This window comes from Dipodomys ordii, unplaced genomic scaffold (genome assembly GCF_000151885.1).
Source record: "Dipodomys ordii isolate 6190 unplaced genomic scaffold, Dord_2.0 Scaffold31, whole genome shotgun sequence".
In the NCBI taxonomy this organism is placed as follows: domain Eukaryota; kingdom Metazoa; phylum Chordata; class Mammalia; order Rodentia; family Heteromyidae; genus Dipodomys; species Dipodomys ordii.
The window spans coordinates 11,438,369-11,457,891 of NW_012267247.1; the positions used below are offsets into that span (position 1 = coordinate 11,438,369).

Sequence of the window (19,523 nt, forward strand, 5' to 3'; positions counted from 1 at the left end):
CTAGCCTTGAACTGAAGAGCTGAGGGACAGCGCCCAGGCCCAGAGTTCAGGTCCCACGACCGGACCCAAAAAGAAAAAGAAAAGAAAAGGAGGGGAGGGGAGAAAGAGAGAGACAGAGAGAGAGAGAAAGAGAAAGAAAGAACAACAGGATAAGCAAAAACTCAGAATAGGGTTATGACTATAATATATAATAACCAGATCAGTGAAATATTGAAATAATGAAAAATCTAACAAAAAGCCTTATTTCTGTCTACAAAGTGATGGGACACCTCAAATTCAAAGGCAAACTGACCATCACTTATCCTTAAAATATCAGGGGACATGTCAGTGATGGTATAGTGATAAAATCATCTGATACCAGCAAAGTTTATATATATATATATATTTTTTTTTGGGGGGGTCGGTTGTGGGACTTGAACTCTGGGCCTAGGCACTGTCCCTCAGCTCTTCATCTCAAGGTGAGCGCTCTACCACTTGAGCCACAGCACCATTTCCGGTTTTCTGGTGGTTAATAGGAGATAAAGAGTCTCACAGACTTTCCTGCCCAGGCTGGCTTTGAACCTCGATCCTCAGATCTCAGCCTCCTGAGTAGCTAGGATTACAGGCGTGAGTCACCGCACCCAGCTATATTACATTCTTGTATTCTTCCAACCCATAAAAATACTAGGAATATTTCCAAGGCATAATGCTTCAGCAAATGTTAACCAAAGGCAAGTATCTTTTTTCCTAAACCAAGGATGGTAGCTCATGCCTATAATCCCAACTACTCAGGAGGACTGAAATCTGAAGTTAAGACAATGCAAAAAGTTAGCAGACCCCTATTTCAATCTGTAAGCTGGGTATACTATAGTAGTGTACATCTATAGTTCCAACTATGCATAAGGCATAGGAAGCAGGATCCTGGTGTAAGGCTGTTCCTTGGGGGGAGGGGGGCAGGGGGAGGGGGTGAAAGGGAGGGGAGAACCATGAAATCCAATGTGAAAAAATTATTGAAAAGCAAAAACCGGACTAAAAATGTAAAACCAGTGGCAGAGTACCTGCCTACTAAGCACAAGGCCCTAAGTTCCAACCCTAGAAATGCAAATGTATACTTATTTATCTTTTTGTGCCAGTCTAGCTAGGGCTTGAACTCAGGGCCTGGGCACTATCCCAGAGATTTTTCTTGCTCAAGTCTAGTGCTCTACCACCTGAGCCACAGTTCTGCTTCCAGCTTTTTTAGTGGTTAACTGGAAAAAAGAGCCTCAGAGACTTGTATGTCAGGTTGGCTTTGAACTGTGATCTAGATCTCAGCTTCCTCAGTAGCTCTGATTACAGGCATGGGCCACCAGTGCCCACATGATATTTATCTATTTTGTACAATCATACATTACATACACATAAATATGTGTTTAACATATTACATTAAATACTAATCATTTATATGTGGTATGTATATAGTAATTATTTAGAACAAGAGAATAAGAATAAATCCAAATTTTGTTAAGTAGTAAATCTTTCTGATTCAGCTACTTTAATCTTGAATGTCAAATATATTTTAAGAAAAGTGATTCACAGAAATTCTCAACTCATATATATATGTATACACACACATATATATATGTATACACACATATATATATGTATACACACACACACACACACATATATATGTATGTATATGTATACACACACATATATCCCTTCATTCTATATTCTTCATTCTTCCACAGGCAAGAGCCTTGTCACACAATAAACAGTGCACCTGAGTTAACTACAAGTGTACAATCACAAGTCACATATTTATATTGTTATATATTCATATAACATATATTCATCTATATTTATATTCTGTTCTATAAAAACTTACAAATAAAACTAACTTCATTTCCTATTATTAGAAAACTATTCAAAATGTCACAGGATAACCTTATGTATGGCTGCATAAAATGTAACTAACTAGGCTATCATGGATCAAATCAGAGGGACACACTATCTTAATATTTTCAAAAAGGTTTTACACTAAGACAAAATAAGAGGAAAAAAAATAAAAGGGAAAAAATCAACTTTGTGGTACTAATATTTTAAGAATCGGTTAACCCATCTATGAACAGAACTTTTTTGTTCTGAAATTAACAAATTTATAATAATAGGGGTGGGCTTTATTAGGGACTAAATTGTGACTCCCTCCATAATTTAAATGTTGAAGCCCTAATACCCAGTGTGACTGCATTTGGAGACAGGGCCTTAAACTGAAGTTAAATGAAGTTATAACAGTGGCCTCTAATCCAGCAGAGCTGTTACTGAATAGATACTAGGAGTGTATACCTACAGAGGAAAGTTATATGAGGACTTTCTACAAACCAGGAAGAGGATTTGACATTAGAAAGGAATTTGGCCAGCAGTCTGATCATGATTTTCAGCCTCCTAATAGGCAAAAATAAGTGTCTGTAGTTTAAGCCATCCAGTGTATAGTATTCTAACAGCCAAAAAGATTAATACAGTTGACCTATATTGTCCCAGGAAGTGTGTTCCAAAACCACACTATACCCGTAGCTATATACAGTACCAAATATAAATACATATACTACCTTTTCTCCACCTATACAGTCACGTTAAAATTTACTTATAAATGAGATACAGGAAGAGATAAATAAAATGGAACAAATCAAACATTACACTAGAGGGCTGGGAAGGTGGCTCAGTAGTAGAGTTCTTGCCTTGCATGCCTGAGGCCCTGGGTTTGATTCCTCAGCACCACATAAGCAAAAAGAAAAAAGCCGGAAGTGGCGCTGTGGCTCAAGTGGTAGAGCACTAGCCTTGAGCTGAAGAGCTGAGGGACAGCACTCAGGCCCAGAGTTCAGGCCCCATGACTGGACCCAAACAAACAAACAAAAAAATTACACTAGAATAAAAATTCTGTGGACATGGTCTCTCTCTCCAAGTAATATTTTCACACAGTGACTGACATTGTAAAAAAAGAGAAAAAACTGTCCAGGTCTCATTTACATTTGTAATACCAGGAAATACTAGCTACCAGCTAAAACTATTGTAAATGCACTGACTCTTATGGGCTCTGAAAGTACCATGAGTATAGTAAATTGCATTTGCAGCATTATTATAAGAGTGAGCTTCCTCCAATATTCTCTTTATACCCGTATTACTTCATTTTAACCCTCTCCACCCCCCCAGAAAAAGCCTGAACTTGTGGGTAGAGACAGGAGGGAAAAACTGATAGAAAGTGAAGAAATTGTCCAAAAAGAAATACACTCTTTACCTGACTTATGCAATTGTAACCTTCTGTATATCACCTTTATAATAATAAAAATTCTTTTTTGGGGCTGGGAAGATGGCTCAGTGGTAGAGTGCTTGCCTTCATGCCTGAGGCCTTGGGTTCAATTCCTCAGCACCACATAAGCAAAAAAAAAAAAAAAGAAAAAAAGCCGGAGGTGGTGCTGTGGCTCAAGTGGTAGAGCGCTAGCCTTGAGCTGAAGAGCTGAGTGACAGCGCCCAGGCCCAGAGTTCAGGCCCCACTACCGGACCCAAAAAAAAAAAAAAAAAAATCTTTTTTAAAAAGACTCACAGAAAAAGTTTCTTTAACGTTCAAAGACAAAACTCATTTCAAGACAAATTTTATATTTAAAAGACAAGAATAAGCTGAGCGCCAGTGGCTCATGATTGTAATCCTAGCTACTCAGGAGGCTGAGATCTGCAGATCATGGTTCACAGCCAGCCTAGGCAGGAAATTCTCTGAGACTATCTCCAATAAACCACCAGAAAACTAAGTGGCACTGTGGCTCAAGTGGTAGAGCACTAGCCTTTAGCTAAAGAGCTCAGGAACAGTGCCCAGGCCCAGAGTTCAGGCCCCACAATTGATTTAAAAAAAAAAAAAAGACAAGAATAGTCAGGTGCTAGAGTTTCATGCATGTAATAATAGCTACTCAGGAGACTGAGATCTGAGGATCACTGTTCAAAGCCAGTCTTGGCAAAAAAAAAAGTCCATGAGACTCTCATCTCCAATTAACCACCAAAAAGCTAAAGGTACAGCTGTGGTTCAAGTCACAGAGAACCAAAAAGCTTAGGAAGAGGACCCAGGCCCTGAGTTCAAGCCCTACTACCAGCACAAAAAATTAAAAAAAAAAAAAAAAAGCTGGGCACCTGTGGCTCAAATCTGTAATCCTAGCTACTCTGGAGGCTGATATCTGAGGATTGTAGTTCAAAGCCAGCCCGGGCAGGAAAGTCTAAAGTCTGTAAGGTCTTATCTCCAATTAACCACCAAAAAACTGTAAGTAGCACTGTGGCTCTAAGTGGTAGAGTACTAGCTTAAAGCAAAAGAGCTCAGGGACAGCATCCAGGCCCTATGTTCAAGCCCCACAACCACAAATAAACAATTTTTTAAAATTAAAAAACAGTAAGTGAAAAAAATAAGTAAAAAACAAGATGACACATAATATTAGCACTTAGGAGACTTAGGGCAGGAGGATTCTGAGTTGCAAGCCATCCTTGACTACAAAGGAAATTCTAAGCCAGCTTAAGGCTATATAAGAAATCCTGTCTTGGGGCTGGGAAGGTGGCTCAGTGGTAGAGCGCATGCCTTGCATGCCAGAGGCCCTGGGTTCGATTCCTCAGCATCACATAAAAAAAAAAAAGCCGGAAGTGGCGCTGTGGTTTAAGTGGTAGAGAGCTAGCCTTGAGCTGAAGAGCTGAGGGACAGCACCCAGGCCCAGAGTTCAGGCCCCATGACGAGACCCAAAAACAAAAAACAAACAAAAAGAAATCCTGTCTCTAAATAAATCAATGAAACAAAACATAGTATTTATCAAATAGGAAGGTGTAAGGCTTCCTGAGTTTACATAAAATTTAAAAGCCTACAAAAGATAAACAATTCTGGGCTGGGAAGGTGGCTCAGTGGTAGAGCTCTTGCCTTGCATGCCTGAGGCTGGGTTTGATTCCTCACCACCACATAAAAAAATAAGATTAAAAAAAAAAAAAAGCCAGAAGTGGCGCTGTGGCTCAAGTGGTAGAGTACTAGCCTTGAACTGAAGAGCTGAGGGACAGCGCCCAGGTCCAGAGTTCAGGCCCCATGACCGGAGCCCCTCCCCCCCCCCAAAAAAAACAGTTCTAAGCTAGGTATGATGTTATATGCCTATAATCCCAGCACTTAGGACACTAAGGCGGGAGGTTCAGCAAGTACTATATAGTAAGATACTTTCTAAAATTAAAAAAGATTAACAGCTATTATTAAACTCACAATTTAAATTCTGGTAATCCAAAAGAAAAAGAGCAAATGAGACAGACAATTTTTTTTTTGGGGGGGGGGGGCCTGAACTCTGGGCCTGGGCGCTGTCTCCACACTCTTCAGCTCAAGGCCAGCGCTTTACTATTTGAACCATAGTAACACTTTCAGTTTTCTAGTGATTTATTGAAGATAAGAGTCTCATGGTCTTTCCTGCCCAGGCTGGCTTTGAACCATGATCCTTAGCCTACTGAGTAGCTAGGATTATAGGTGTGAGCCACTGGCCAATTGACAGGCAAATATTTGTAATATTATAAATGACTAAAAGGAACATTATGGGAATCCTCACACCAGAGACAGTCGATTTGTAAAAGAAAGTTGTTAAAATGTTAATAGTAATGTAATCTGAAATAAATTATTAGTGTCTTCTTTTCATTAGTGCTTAAAATGCTTACGTTAAAAAAAAAAAACTATAATTGGTTTACTCAAGAAACAAAGGGATTTTATTATTCCGTCAGTATCTTAGGTTAGTATTTCTCTACTGGACCTTCTAGATTCATTAATTCTTATCATAGGAAAGCATAAATCCAATATATTTACATGGTAAAAAATATGAAATCATGAAGCACAAATATGATATATGTAAATTTAAAATATGAAGTCAACCTTAAGACAATAAAAAAGAAATATAATGATAACTGAACAATTAGATTCAGCAATGATAGGCACACATTTTATTCATGTTGGTACTTGATACATGAAGTTGGACTGTCAGTTTCAAGCTCTTCTAGTTGTAGTATTTGAACCACCTTACGTACTATATAAGTATTTGTTGGTCAGTACAGTATGTTCAAGTTCAAAGTTTATGCCATAAAAACAGTGATAAACTTTTTCTTCAGGGAAGAAAAAAAGTATACATTACATGTGGGATGTCAGAAGTCACAACTAAATTTAAGATTTTGAGATACCTTCACTATCTTCTTGATTTTCTTCTTCATTGGAGGCTTCAATGTCTTCATCTTCCTGAGCAGAAACAGTGGAAGCAACACTTTCACACTGAGACACATCTCTTTCTTCACGAGGTTTCCTTGATGTCTAAAAAAGGCACACAATGTGCAATTATTTCAGATTTACATAACTGTAAGGGCAACAATTAAACCATATCATTTCTGCAATAATGCAACACACTGATACACACATATTACAGAAGAGGGCTAAGTGTCTAACAACAGCTGTAGAAATGTATCAAAAGTTAAATCTAGAGCAGGCATAGTAGCACATTCTAGCAATTCTACTACACAAGAGGTTCACAATAAGAAGATGGATGTTGCAGGCTAGCCAAGACAAAAATGTGAACCCTAAGTAAAAAATAAATAGAGCAAAAAGGGTCAGGAGCATGTCTCAAGTGGCAGAACACTTAAACAAGTGTGAGGGCCTCAATTCAACCCCCCCCTTTTTTTAAGTTACAACTAAACTGTTTTGAAGTTGCCATTCCCCTCCCCTATTCCTGATTAATGTATCTTCTTTTTTTTCTCTTTGTTTTTTGGCTAGCATTTAACTAAAGGTGGGGGGGGGGAGACACACAAATAGTCCTATATAGTTATAGATATTACTTTCAAAACCTGTAACATAGATGCTGTTGACTGATGCCTGTAATCCTAGCTACTCAGGAGGCTGAGGTCTGAGGATTGCAGTTCAAAGTTTTGCAGCCCAAAGCCTGGGCAAGAAAGTGAGACTTATCTTCAATTAACCACCAAAAAATTGGAAGTGGAGCTGTAGCTCAGGTGGTAGAACACTAGCCTTGAGAAAAAAGCTCAGGGACAGGACCTATACCAAAAAACAAAACACACCAAACTAACAAAGTTATGAACTGAATGTATCCCTATCATGAATTCTTCAAAATTATTTTTATAATGATTCTACAAAAATCTATCGATATAACTAAAACTATTTTAAGGTATTTATATAATTTTCTACTTGGGGTAAATAGAAGCTATAATTAGTATTGAAAATCATGTATTTTATGGAAACAATACAACGTTTGTGTTATTACTAAATACATTTTACTATCATTAGCAATAAGGTCCATTTTTGTTGTTAAATAGTAGCTCCCATTCTGCAAACTATGTATTTACATAAAACTACATGTATGAATACGTACATACACATTTTTTTGGGGGGGGTCCAGTCGTGGGGGCTGAACTCTGAGCCTGGGCACTGTCCCTCAGCTCTTCAGCTCAAGGCTATTTCACAAACCAAGAATAACAATGAAAATTGACACTTTTTAAAAAAATGTTTTAGAAATCTCTGTAATGCCTGATCCAATAATAAACAGAATTTCCAAATGTGCTTCCACATGTACCCTATTCTTGGATACAATGTTTTCATTGAGGCATATGAAAAAACATGGATTCACACAGATTGTAGGTTAAAAAAAACAGTATTGGAGGCAACTTCAGAGGCTATTATTCTTTCTGTAGCAAAACTCAAATAGGTACACTAAGATAACCTGGAATCACAGCAAGAAATGTTCATATACTTTATATTAAAATCTGCTCAACTGTCTCATACTCTGATCCATTTAAAAACATTGTCTTAAATTTTTATGAATCATTTAGCAATGAATGATATCTAATGTAACATCATGATCTGGTCATATGATAAATATAGAAGGGCTAGAGGTAGCTCAGACAGACCACTTGCCTAGCATGCAAAAGGTTCTGGGTTACATCATCCACAATACCAGACCCCCCCCAAAAAAAATTTACACAAGATTTTCAACATTTGCCATTATTATTACTGATCTCATCAGAAAAGTATATAATTGGGAGATGTTAATTTCATGGTGCTTGCTGTATTTAGATCTAGAATGACCTAAGACAAGGTAGAACTTTCTAAAGGTGAGGCTGATGCCTAAGTCACTGAAAGCACGGCCCTAAAGAGGAAACTTGACCTTTCCCATTTCTTTTTTCTACAGGTGAATAGAAACCCTGGCACTGCCATTATTGCTGTGATATACTTGCTGCAAGCCAAAGAAGAAATGTGGTCTATGCATTAAGACTTCAAAAACTGTAATCTAAGATAAATATTTCCTCTTTTAAAGTTTATTGCTTCAGGTGTTTTTCTATAGTAATAAAAACATGAAAATGAATATATATTTTCAAAAACATCTCATTATTGCACAGAATTTTAAAAAGGCAAAGTATAAAAATACCCTAAGCTCTTTTTAAAAATCAATAACAGGGTCATCCAATGTCAAAAACTATCTGCCTAATACTGAAACTGAAAACTGTTTGACATTAAATTAAAAATGATATTCCATGAAAAATAGTGGATTAGTTCAGTTTGGAGAAAGAGCATAAGAATCTTTCCCTGACAGAAACATTACACTCTGCCATACAGTAGAAGAGCTGACTGAACATACCCTTCTCATTTCATCACAATACAGGAAAAGATAAAAGGATATGTACTCTAAAATATTTAACAAAATTAAAGGTCTTGTACATACTAGGCAGCAGTGAAATAGGCATTTAAAAAATTCATAAAGACTTAGAGATGCAGAACTCATTGAGTACAGCACTTGTGGTGTCCTGCAATGACTGATGCTCATTTTTACCTATCACAGCTTTAAACCTCATTAACACAAATGTTAATACAGTAGGAAAAGTGAATTACATCTTATTATGTTAGGTTTATTTTCGTTGTTATATTTTGTGTTATATAGTATACTGCTTTTAGGAAAATAGTTTTTAACCTCAGAGAACTTAAAAAACTTTAAGAACTTTAAAATCCACTACAACTTCTTTTTTTAGAATTTTCAATAATCTTATGATCCCTTACTTTTTATTCCATAGGCTTTCTGTTGAAAAAGAAAAAAAGTGGGCTGGGCGCTGGTGGCTCACGCCTGTAATCCTAGCTACTCAGGAGGCTGAGATCTGAGGATCGAGGTTCAAAGCCAGCCCAGGCAGGAGAGACCGTGAGACTCCTATCTCCAATAAACCAACAGAAAACCGGAAGTGGCGCTGTAGCTCAAGTGGTAGAGCGCCAGCCTGGAGCTGAAGAGCTGAGGACCAGCACCCAGGCCCAGAGTTCAAGCCCCGCGATGGACAAAAAAAAAGAAAAAGAAAAAAAGTGATTTCAATTTTGAAGGTTTTTAAAGTATTTTTTATGGTAAGAATACTGTACAAAGGGGTTACATGAATAAGGTAATGAGTACATTTCTTATCGAGCATTGTTACCCCCTCCTCTGTTTTTCCCCCTACCATCCCTTTCCTCACCACCTCCCCAACTTCTCCTCACTACCACCTCCCGAAGCTGTAAAGTTTGTTTTCAACATAGTGTCTTGAACATCTATCTCTGATTGTTACAACTGTTTATTTCTTTTACTTCAAGACCTCACTATGGAACCCAAGCAAACCTAAAATTATGATTTTTTTGCTTCAAATCTGAGTGGACTGTGTTTTGGTAATTATTCAACATAATCAATACAATACTACCAAAAATAAATTTTAAAATGCCTATTTTTTACCAGATAATAGTAATTCAGAAGTACTGAAATACTATTATGAAAAATGTAAGTCTTCAAAGGCAGTACAAAAGGCAATACAAAAGGCAATACTTAACTCATATAGAGAAATTAAAACATTTTATTTTTAGCGGGAGTATGGGGGATTGAACTCAGATCCTGTCACTTGGTAGGCAGGCACTTTACTATTTGAGTCAGACTTCTAGCCCTTGAAATTATCCTACTTCTTACAGATAAATACATAAATAAAAATATAAAACAAGCTCTGTGCCAAGAACCACTGATGATGTTTATAATTCTAGCATTCAAGAGGTTTAAGCAGGAAGATCTTGAGTTCAGAGCTAGCCTGGACTACACAGTGAGACTAGGTCTCATATAACACAAACACAATTCTCTGTAGTTCAAAAGCACTCTGAAGTTAAAAAAATAGTAAATACTTACCACCTCTAATATACTCACTTTCTGTTTATGTTGCTGCAAGAGGTTGTCAAGATTGTGTCGCCTTTTATAGTTAAAATAGAAATTTTTACACTGAGCTTCACTTTTAGTTCCCACCATTTTGGCAATTGCTGCCCAGTTACGACCATGTTCTACTAAGCCTGTATTTGAAAAAGAGATCAAGCATTAATTAACAGCTACCTAATTAATCAAGAAAAATAACAAAACAGCCTAGGTGTTATAGTCACTATCTTTAACAAAACTGTGCTTTCAAGTACTTTTAAAATATACTTCAATATTTATTAAAATACTTAAAACACAAAACTCATTTACATCTCTGTATTTTTCTCCCAAATCAAAAACATGCTCATTCCAGGAAGGACTAAATCTCATCCTTAATATAAACCTCCCACAAAACTAGAACAATGATAGACCCATAGTGGTGGTTCATATACTTACAAACTGAATAACTGGATACTTTTACAGTCTTAGAGAAACAAAACAGTAATAGAACAACTAAATATCAATGATTAATACAAACTTTTGCTAAGCACAGTAGCTCATGCCCGTAATCATAGCTACTGAGGAGGGTAAGACCTGGATGGTCATGGCTTGAAGCTAGCTTAAGCAGAAAAGTCCTGGAGACTCTTCTGGACTCTCCAATAGACTAGCAAAATGCTAGGTTGACTCAAGTGGTAGGGCACACACAATGAGCAAGGAAGCCAAACAAGAAAGTTACAGAGTTACAATACCTGCTATTAGCAAACACAAACACACACACCCAAATATAGAAAAAAAAAACACCTACAACCTCAAAATCTCAAGTATATGAAACTTCATTTATAATTAACATTTAATGTTAGTCAACTTATGAACAATCCATCAAAGATTTAGTTTTTAAAAAGCCTGTCACAGATCACAAAAAGTTAAGCAAGATTTTTATAATCAAGCTGTATATCACACAAATACACATGTAAAGAATATAAGTGTATGTGTACATTTACATAGGTAAAGAGCAATACAAAGATATACCTCAGACACAGGTATATAAAAGTAGTAATTCCCAGTACAAATAACTTATAGGCCAAACATCAGTTTTTAAGGTTAATGTAATTAGCTTCCTTTAATAATGAAAACTGGAAGATCACTACCAAATCTCACCAAAAGAATAGTGACTAAACACTATGTATAACACTAGGTATAAATAGTTACATAGGTATATTTGCTAGAAAAAAAGATACAGCTAGTATCTACTTACTAAACCATGATATTTTGATGAATAATTGTGAATCATTTTTAATTATATAAATTTAGCATATGCCAATTATAGCAAATAGATTTTAAATGAGGTCAAGCACAGTGGCTCATACCTGTAATCCCAGCTATTTAGGAGGCACAGTCAAGAGGATCAAGGTTTGAGATGAGTCTAGTCAAAAAGTATGAAGCCAGGAGCTGAATGCTCATGGCAGTAATCCTAGCTACTTAGGAGGCTGAGATCTGAGGACTACAGTACAAAGCAACCCTGGGCAGGAAAGTCCATAAGACAATTATCTCTGGCTAAGATATGGGGATCAAGGTTCAAAGCCAGCTGGGGTAGACAGGTCCCCATGAGACGCTAATCGCCAAAAAAAGACGCAAAAAACCAGAAATGTCACTGTGTCTCAAGTGGTAAAGCGCAAGCCTTGAGCACAAAGAAGCTCAGGAACAGTACCCAGATCCTGAGTTCAAGCCTCAGTACTGGTAAAAAGAAAAAAAAAAAAAAAGAGGATAAACTTGTTCAAACTATAGAATCTCTTATGTCCTTAAAATATGGCCATTTTAAGGCACACTGGGATACTTATTGAGTACTTACATTACTTATTTTGAAATTCTATATTTTCTTTTGGAAGAATTGTATTCTTCCAATTTAAAACTTAGCTCCATCCCATTCATTACTAATCAATATTTAAAAGATAAAAACAAAAAGCCCAAGGGTCTGAACCATTATGATTTACCTTTCTTAGCAACTTCCATTTCTTCTTCTGTCCATCGAGAGGTTTCTACGGGCTCTGTGGAAACTGAGAAATACAGTTAAGAAAACTAAGTTAACCCTCATTCAGACAAACCATGTAATTGAGAACATAGTTGATGTAAAAACATACTGGCTGGGTGCTGGTGGCTCAGGCCTGTAATCCTAGCTTTACAGGAGGCTGAGATCTAAGAATCAAGGTTCAAAGCCAGCCCTGGCAGAAAAGTGAGACTCTTATCTCCAATTAACCACAAGAAAACCGAAAGTAGCTCTATGGCTAAAGTGGTAGAGAGCTTAGCTTGAGCTGAAGAGCTCAGGGACAGTGTCCACGCCAGAGTTCAAGCCCCACGACCAACAACAAGAAAAAAAAACATTCAAGCCCTGTGCCAGTGGCCCACACCTATAATCTTAGCTGTTCAGAGAGGATGGAATCTGAGGACCCTGTCAGGCAGGAAAGTCTGTAAGACTTTACCTCAAAATAACCATCAAAAAGACACAAGTGGAGCTGTGGTTTAAGTAGAAGAATGCCTCCTGGGGGGGGGGGAAAAGGGGGGGGGGGAGAGTGTGAGGCCCTGAGTTCAAGCCAGTGCAGAGGGGGAGGTGGGAAGGAGAGGAACACCTCAGGGACAGTGCCCAGGCACTGAGTTCAAGTCCCAAGACTGACACCAAAAAAAGAAATTATGGAAATTGGCTAGCATAGGTATCTAGCATCAAGTAGATGGAAAAGTTCCAACCGTCTCCCAGTGTCATGTTCTCTCTCAGTATTCTGAGAAAGTCCCACCTCATCCAGTGACTTCCTGCTTAGCAGATCTACTTCCTCTTCTCCTTACACTTTTTGTTCATCCTTCAGTGCCTAGCAATCAGCACAGAAAGAACAAACACAGAACACCTGCCCTTAGTCTGTCTCACCTGAATGCCATACTTAACCAGACTTCTTTTTACAAGATAAATCTAATCAGAGCACTTCTTTATTTACAAATTTTGCAGGCTTATTTCTATGTAAGAAAAGCAAGTTCAAACAAGGCCACCAGCCTTTGATCCTACTTGTTCAAGTAGATCATTCTTGTCCCCAGAATATGCTGTCTTCCTACTGTGGCTGTGAAACGGATACTACTGAACCACTGATAGCACTTTTATCATAAAACTTTTTTTTTTTTAATTGAAAAGGGGGTCAGCCCTGGGGCTTAACCTTGGGGTCTGGGTATGGAACGTTTTGCTCAAGTCTACCACCTGAGCCACAGCTCCAATTCTGGTTTTGATTGATTAACTGGAGATAAGAGCCTCACAGACTTTGCTGCCCAAGATGACTTTAAACTACGATTTTCAGAGCTCAGCGACCTGAGTAGCTTGGATTACAAGCATCAGCCACCAGTACCTGGCCATAGTTGCTTTTATAGGCTAATAATAAAACTTTGTAAGAAAAGAGAAACATATTTCAATTCTTATACTTAGTATACCTTTGTCTAAGAATTGATTCCTATAAAAAGTAACAGAAAGAAAATGCTATGTTCAAAAAGATTTTACATTATAAAGTTGTATGTATTGGTTTAGAAAAAAACTAATTGACAAGCTAATTGAGCAAACTAACTGAGCAATAGTGAAATGATTGTCATACCTCAATAATAAAATGTTTTGAAAAAATTTTAATAGAAATGACAGGGATTAGAAAATCTTTGATACATACCAACTAAGTAAATAATAAAAAGAGTTATATAAGGGATGCAACATTACAGTTATTATTCTTCTAGAAAATACTTTGATTTCAAGTTTAAATACCATACTTTAGCCAGGCACAGTGGCTTACCTCTAATCCCAACTTCATAGAGGCAGAGATTGGGAGTACTTCAATTCAAGGCTAGCCTGAGCCAAAAGTCATTGAGAACCCCATCTCTACAAATAAGCTGGGCATGGCGAATATGCATCATCCCAACTATAAGGATAAGAGGGAAAAAATCTGGGTCTGAAGTCAACCCAGGACAAAAAGGGGATCATATCTGAAAATAAAAGCAAAAAGGAGTAGGAGGAGTATGGCTTAAGCATTACAGAACCTATCAACCAAGTGAGCCCCAAGTTTACATTTTAGTACCAAACTTCAGCAACTGTATCTAGGTGGCAAATTTCAGTGGTCCTTGCTACAGCCCTGCATTGAAAAAGCATCCCAAATAACTAGTCTGCTCTTGCCAATTCTTTGCACTCACCAGGTTCTGCAGGTGGTGGGAGAGGTGGTGGGGGCTCTTCTGTGGCTGCTGCAGCTGCAGCAATAGCAGCTGCAGCTTCATTTGTCATGGACCTGGTTATTCGTCCCTTTCTGCGACCTTGGCTATTAGCAGTCTTGCGTCCCCGGGGCGTAGCCTGCTCTCTCTCTTCAGTTTCTTCTGTTGTACCTTCAGTCTTGTCCTTTTCCTTGGTATTTTCTCTACAATCAAAAGTAAAGGGGGCTGAGAAGGTGGCTCAGTGGTAGAGCGCTTGCCTTGGATGCATAAGGCCCTGGGTTCGATTCCTCAGCACCACATAAGCAGAAAAGGCCTGAAGTGGCACTGTGGCTCAAGTGGTAGCGTGCTAGCCTTGAGCTGAAGAGCTGAGGGGCAGCACCGAGGCCGAGTTCAAGCCCCATGACCAACAAAAAGAAAGCCAGCCCGAGCAGGAAAGTCCATCTCCAATTAACCACCAGAAAAATGGAAGAGGTGCTGTGACTCAAGTGTTAAAGAGTGTGCACCTTGAGCTGAAGAGCTGAGGGAAGAGTTCAAACCCCACAAACGATCCCTCCCCTCCAAAAAAAAGTAGTAAAGGAAGGGGCTGCAAAGGTATCTCAGTGGTAGAGTGCTTTCATTGCATGCATGAGGCCCTGAGTATGATTCCTCAGCACCGCATAAGCAGAAAAAAGCTGGAAGTGGCGCTGTGGCTCAAGTGGTAGAGCGTTAACCTTGAGCTGAAGTGCTGAGGGACAGCACCAAGGCCCAGAGTTCAGGCCCCACAATCGGCAAAAAAAAAAAAAGGAAAACTTGTGCAACTTGAAAGTATACATCACCAAAATATGCAATTTTCAATATTCATTAGACAGAAATTAAATAAACTTAATTACTTTTAAAAATTATGAAAAAATCTCTTGGGCAGTAATTCTGAAAAGCTTTGACTAGAAAAAATTAACATTGTTCACAGGCCTTTGTTGCATATTAATGAATTTAAAATTAAAATACATTTCAGGAAGTGGTGCTGTAGCTCAAGTGGTAGAGCACTAGCCTGGAGCTGAAGAGCTGAGGGACAGCGTTCAGGCCCAGACTTCAAGCCCCAAAACCAATAAAAAAAAGAAAACCAAAAAACAGAAATTAAAATTAAAATACATTTCAAGCCAACTGCCTTAAAAACTAACTCATTTTCTGGGCACCAGTGGCTCATGCCTATAATCCTAGCTACTCAGGAGGCTGAGATCTGAAGATCATGGCTCAAAGCCAGACTAGACAAGGAAGTCTGTGATACTCTCATTTCTAATTAGTTACAAAAGAGCCAAAAATGAAGCTATGGCTCAAAGTTGTAGAGCAAGCACTACCCTTGAGCAGAACAGAGGCAGCGCATGCAGGCCCAAGTTCAAGCCCCAGAACAAGCACAAAGAACAAAAACACAAAAAACCTAGTTCATTTCATAAGGAAATAAGAAATGCCCAAAGAAAGCCAAGAAGCAGGGGCTACACCAAAAGAAGTCCTAAGATGTCTTATCTGTAAAATGGAAGTAGATAAGCTACATGATGTATGCCTATTCTATAGTAATAATCATAGTATTATCTCATTTCAGTAAGCCATACTCTGCATTCTCAACCACTTCCAACACTGATAATGTACAGATACAGCAGTATGGCTTCATGATCAGGAGAAAGATCTCTGGAGCCTGCAAACATGGGACTGGACCAAACAAAAGTTTGTGATTTACTAGTCATGTGATCTCTTTGGATAAGCTGCCTAGCCTTTAAAATTTCAGTTTCCCTCTCTGGACAATATAGTGATAATATAATTCATAAAACAGTTGTGACGATTAAGGAGTTAATTTGTATCAAGTACCTACAACTATGCTTGGAAACAGTAAACACCATGCATGTTTGTTATTATTAAATCTTAACTCTTAGGTTATAAAGTGCTTATCATAGTCTCAGCCACTTGGAAAAAAGTTAAAAGATGTGAGCAATTATTAACAGCAGTATTACTACAAAAAAAAAATCACTGGGGGCTGGCAAGGTGGCTCAGTGGTAGAGTGCTTGCCTTGCATGCATGAGGCCCTGGGTTCGATTCCTCAGCACCACATACGCAAAAAGAAAAACGCCGGAAGTGGCGCTGTGGCTCAAGTGGTAGAGCGCTAGCCTTGAGCTGAAGAGCTGAGGGACAGCACCCAGACCCAGAGTTCAGGCCCCACGACCGGACCAAAAAAAAAAAAAAAATCACTGGACAACCACTCTCCACATTATTTTATCTCTCATAGGTGTTATATTTTTCAAGCCCCAGGATCAACCAAAAGAAAAAGATGCTTAATGGAAGATGACAATTTTCTGGTTTTATCTATTTTAAGTAAAGACTTGTTCTGATTTCCCAGATTATGGATTTCTTTACCCAAAACAAGTGCTTCAAAAATTATTCTTCTCCTAATGTGGAAGAAATAGTTGTATTGTCAAAGCTTATAGAATTCACAAACTTTATAGACCATAATAATAACAATTTGCCTTGTGAAGGTTAAGATGTGTTTGTAACCTTAAGTATCACTATTCCACGATACTGTGAAAGATGTGAAATTTATGTGATCACCTAATCTCAATAAAAAAATATTTAAAAAAATTATTCTGTGCTGGGAATCTGCCTAGCATGCATGAAGCCCTGGGTTTGATTCCTCAGTACCACATACAGAAAAGGCCAGAAGTGATGCTGAGGTTCAAATGATAGAGTGCTAGCCTTGAGCAAAAGAAGCTCAGGGACAGGCCCTGAGTTCAAGCCCCAGGACTAGCACAAAAATAAAATAATAAATCTCCCCCCTTCAGTTCTAAATTAAAGCTATGTGCCTTTTTCCTTTCTCTTCTTCATTTCCTTATCAACTAATTTCTAGTCTACAGCTCCTGTTTTATGAATTTGATCCCTAGCATTACCAAAAATAGGTGTTTTGTCAAACTCATCAATCACAAACTGAAAAATAAAATGACCTTTTCTCAATTATCACATTATTGTTTCTGCTATAAATGTCTGTGTGTACAATTCTTCCTTTTTAGTTTAGCCACAAAATATTCCTGCTATTACTCTTGCTTTCCTTCTAGAGGCTTAATTTCTTCCTCTAGCCTCTCATACAGGATTTCCTCAAGCCCATACAGATAGCCTTGGATCTTTGTCGGGTTACTCAATGACTTCCTATTTCTCAGCCAACTGCTGCAACTGCCACCTCCATTTCCTATCAATAAATCCAAAAAAACAGGCTCATCCTTACTACTTCTGGTTTTTTGCTCAACCTCATTGTCTAATCATTTAATAATTTGTTTGTTTTGTTTCATTCCTGGGGCTTGAACTCTGAACTTGTGCACTGTCCCTCAGCTCTTCAGTTCAATGTGAGCGTTCTACCACTTAAGCCACAGCACCACTTCCCGTTTTCTAGTGGTTTATTGGAGATAAGAGTCTCACAGACTTTCCTGCCTGAGCTAGCTTTGAAACATGATCCCCAGATCTCAGCCTCCAGAGTAGTTAGGATTATGGGCGTGAGCCACAGGCACCAAGCTTATTTAACAGTTTTTTTTTTTTGGGGGGGGGGTCCGGTCATGGGGCCTGAACTCTGGGCCTGGGCGCTGTCCCTCAGCTCTTCAGCTCAAGGCTAGCTAGCGATCTACCACTTGAGCCACAGCGCCACTTCCGGCTTTTTTCTTTTTGCTTATGTGGTGCTGAGGAATTGAACCCAGGGCCTCATGCATGCAAGGCAAGTGCTCTACCACTGAGCCCCTTCCTAGCCCTTATTTAACAGTTTTTATATTCAAAGTTCTCTCAATCAACCACATAGGACTAAAACACTTCTCAAGTGTCCAACACATTTCAATGCTTCTCCTCCCACCTCTCTTTTGGAAGGAGAGTTGTTAGGGCTTAAACTCAGATCTCTTGGCACTTTACTATTCAAGCCATACCTACAGCCTTTGTTAGTTACTTAATCACTTTCTTAACTTTTCTATCCAGGCTGCTTTGAATTTAATCCTCCAGATCTTAGGATCCTGAATAACTAGTATTACATGTGTGAGCCTCTGGTGCCTGGTGGGTCTGCTATTTCCATTTTTACTTATTTCATTTATTGTTTTTTCTCTTGGCAGTTCTGGGTTTTGAACTCAAGGCCATGCCCCAATACTTCCCCATTAACTGTTTTTTAGATACAATCTCATGCTCATTGTCAAGGGCTGGCCTTAGACTGTGATCCTTGTACCTAAACCTCCCAGGTAGCTGGGACTACATACAGACCACATCTAACTTTCTTTTAAAGACTTGCTGTTTGCCAGTACTGGCAATCCTCCTATATCTTCCAAATAGATGGGAATCTAAGTATGAGCCACCATACCTAGATGCTCTTTTCTTGAAATCTTTGATGATTCTTGGGTTTGAACTCTAGGTCATAGGCTTTCAGGTACTTGAGCCACACTGGCAGCTTTTTGGGGGATTGGCTATTTCCTAGATAGGGTCGCACTGTAAGTCTGAGTTGGGCTGCGGTGTGATCCTCCAAACTGTGTTTCCCTTTGTTGGAATGAAAAGGTATGCCCCCCTTCATCCAGCTGTTATGCTTCCCTTATAGCTTAAGATGATAGGCATACACCACCATGCCTATCCATTGTTGTCAAGGGAGTTTCAAAAACATTTATAATCAAGCTACTTCCCATGTAACCGGATGATAGACTAAGAAAACTTTACCAATGTGATATAATAAACATTCAAATGAAAAAATAATTTTGTTTTAATTCTCTTATATGTATTTTCCTAAGGCACAAAAGTAGAAAAGCATGAATGTCTGAATCTTAAAACTAGGTTAAGTGACTAGGCAGCTTTAGCTGTCACAAAGGCAAACATTAAGTGTTTCTAAGACTAAAATGTTTTTTAAAACCACAAACTATTGATATATGCAACAACCTAACTGAATCTCAAGGCCATTTATGTGAAGTGCAAGAAACCACAGAGAAGATTACATACTTGCTGTAGTTTGGATTTACATGGCCCCAGCAAAAGTCCATGGATTAAAAGCATGGTCCCTATGTTGGCAGTATAGCAGATAATAAGGTCTTCAGGAGGCAGAGCCTAGTTAGTGTCAGGTCTTTAGGTCAGGAGAGGCATGCTGTTGAGGGTCTATTC

At 38.4% G+C, this 19,523-nt stretch overlaps 1 protein-coding gene across 1 annotated transcript in view; it reads right to left on the reverse strand.

The window, feature by feature from the left end:
- The window catches only part of Ncor1 (nuclear receptor corepressor 1), a 168,843-nt gene that overhangs the window by 64,208 nt on the left and 85,112 nt on the right, over positions 1-19,523 (reverse strand). The window contains exons 16-19 of the mRNA XM_013016349.1: positions 14,382-14,599; positions 12,170-12,232; positions 10,197-10,336; positions 6,181-6,307 (exon numbers count right to left, since the gene is read on the reverse strand). Of these exons, the coding sequence (XP_012871803.1) occupies positions 6,181-6,307; positions 10,197-10,336; positions 12,170-12,232; positions 14,382-14,599 (548 nt within the window). The remainder of the gene's footprint in view (positions 1-6,180; positions 6,308-10,196; positions 10,337-12,169; positions 12,233-14,381; positions 14,600-19,523) is intronic.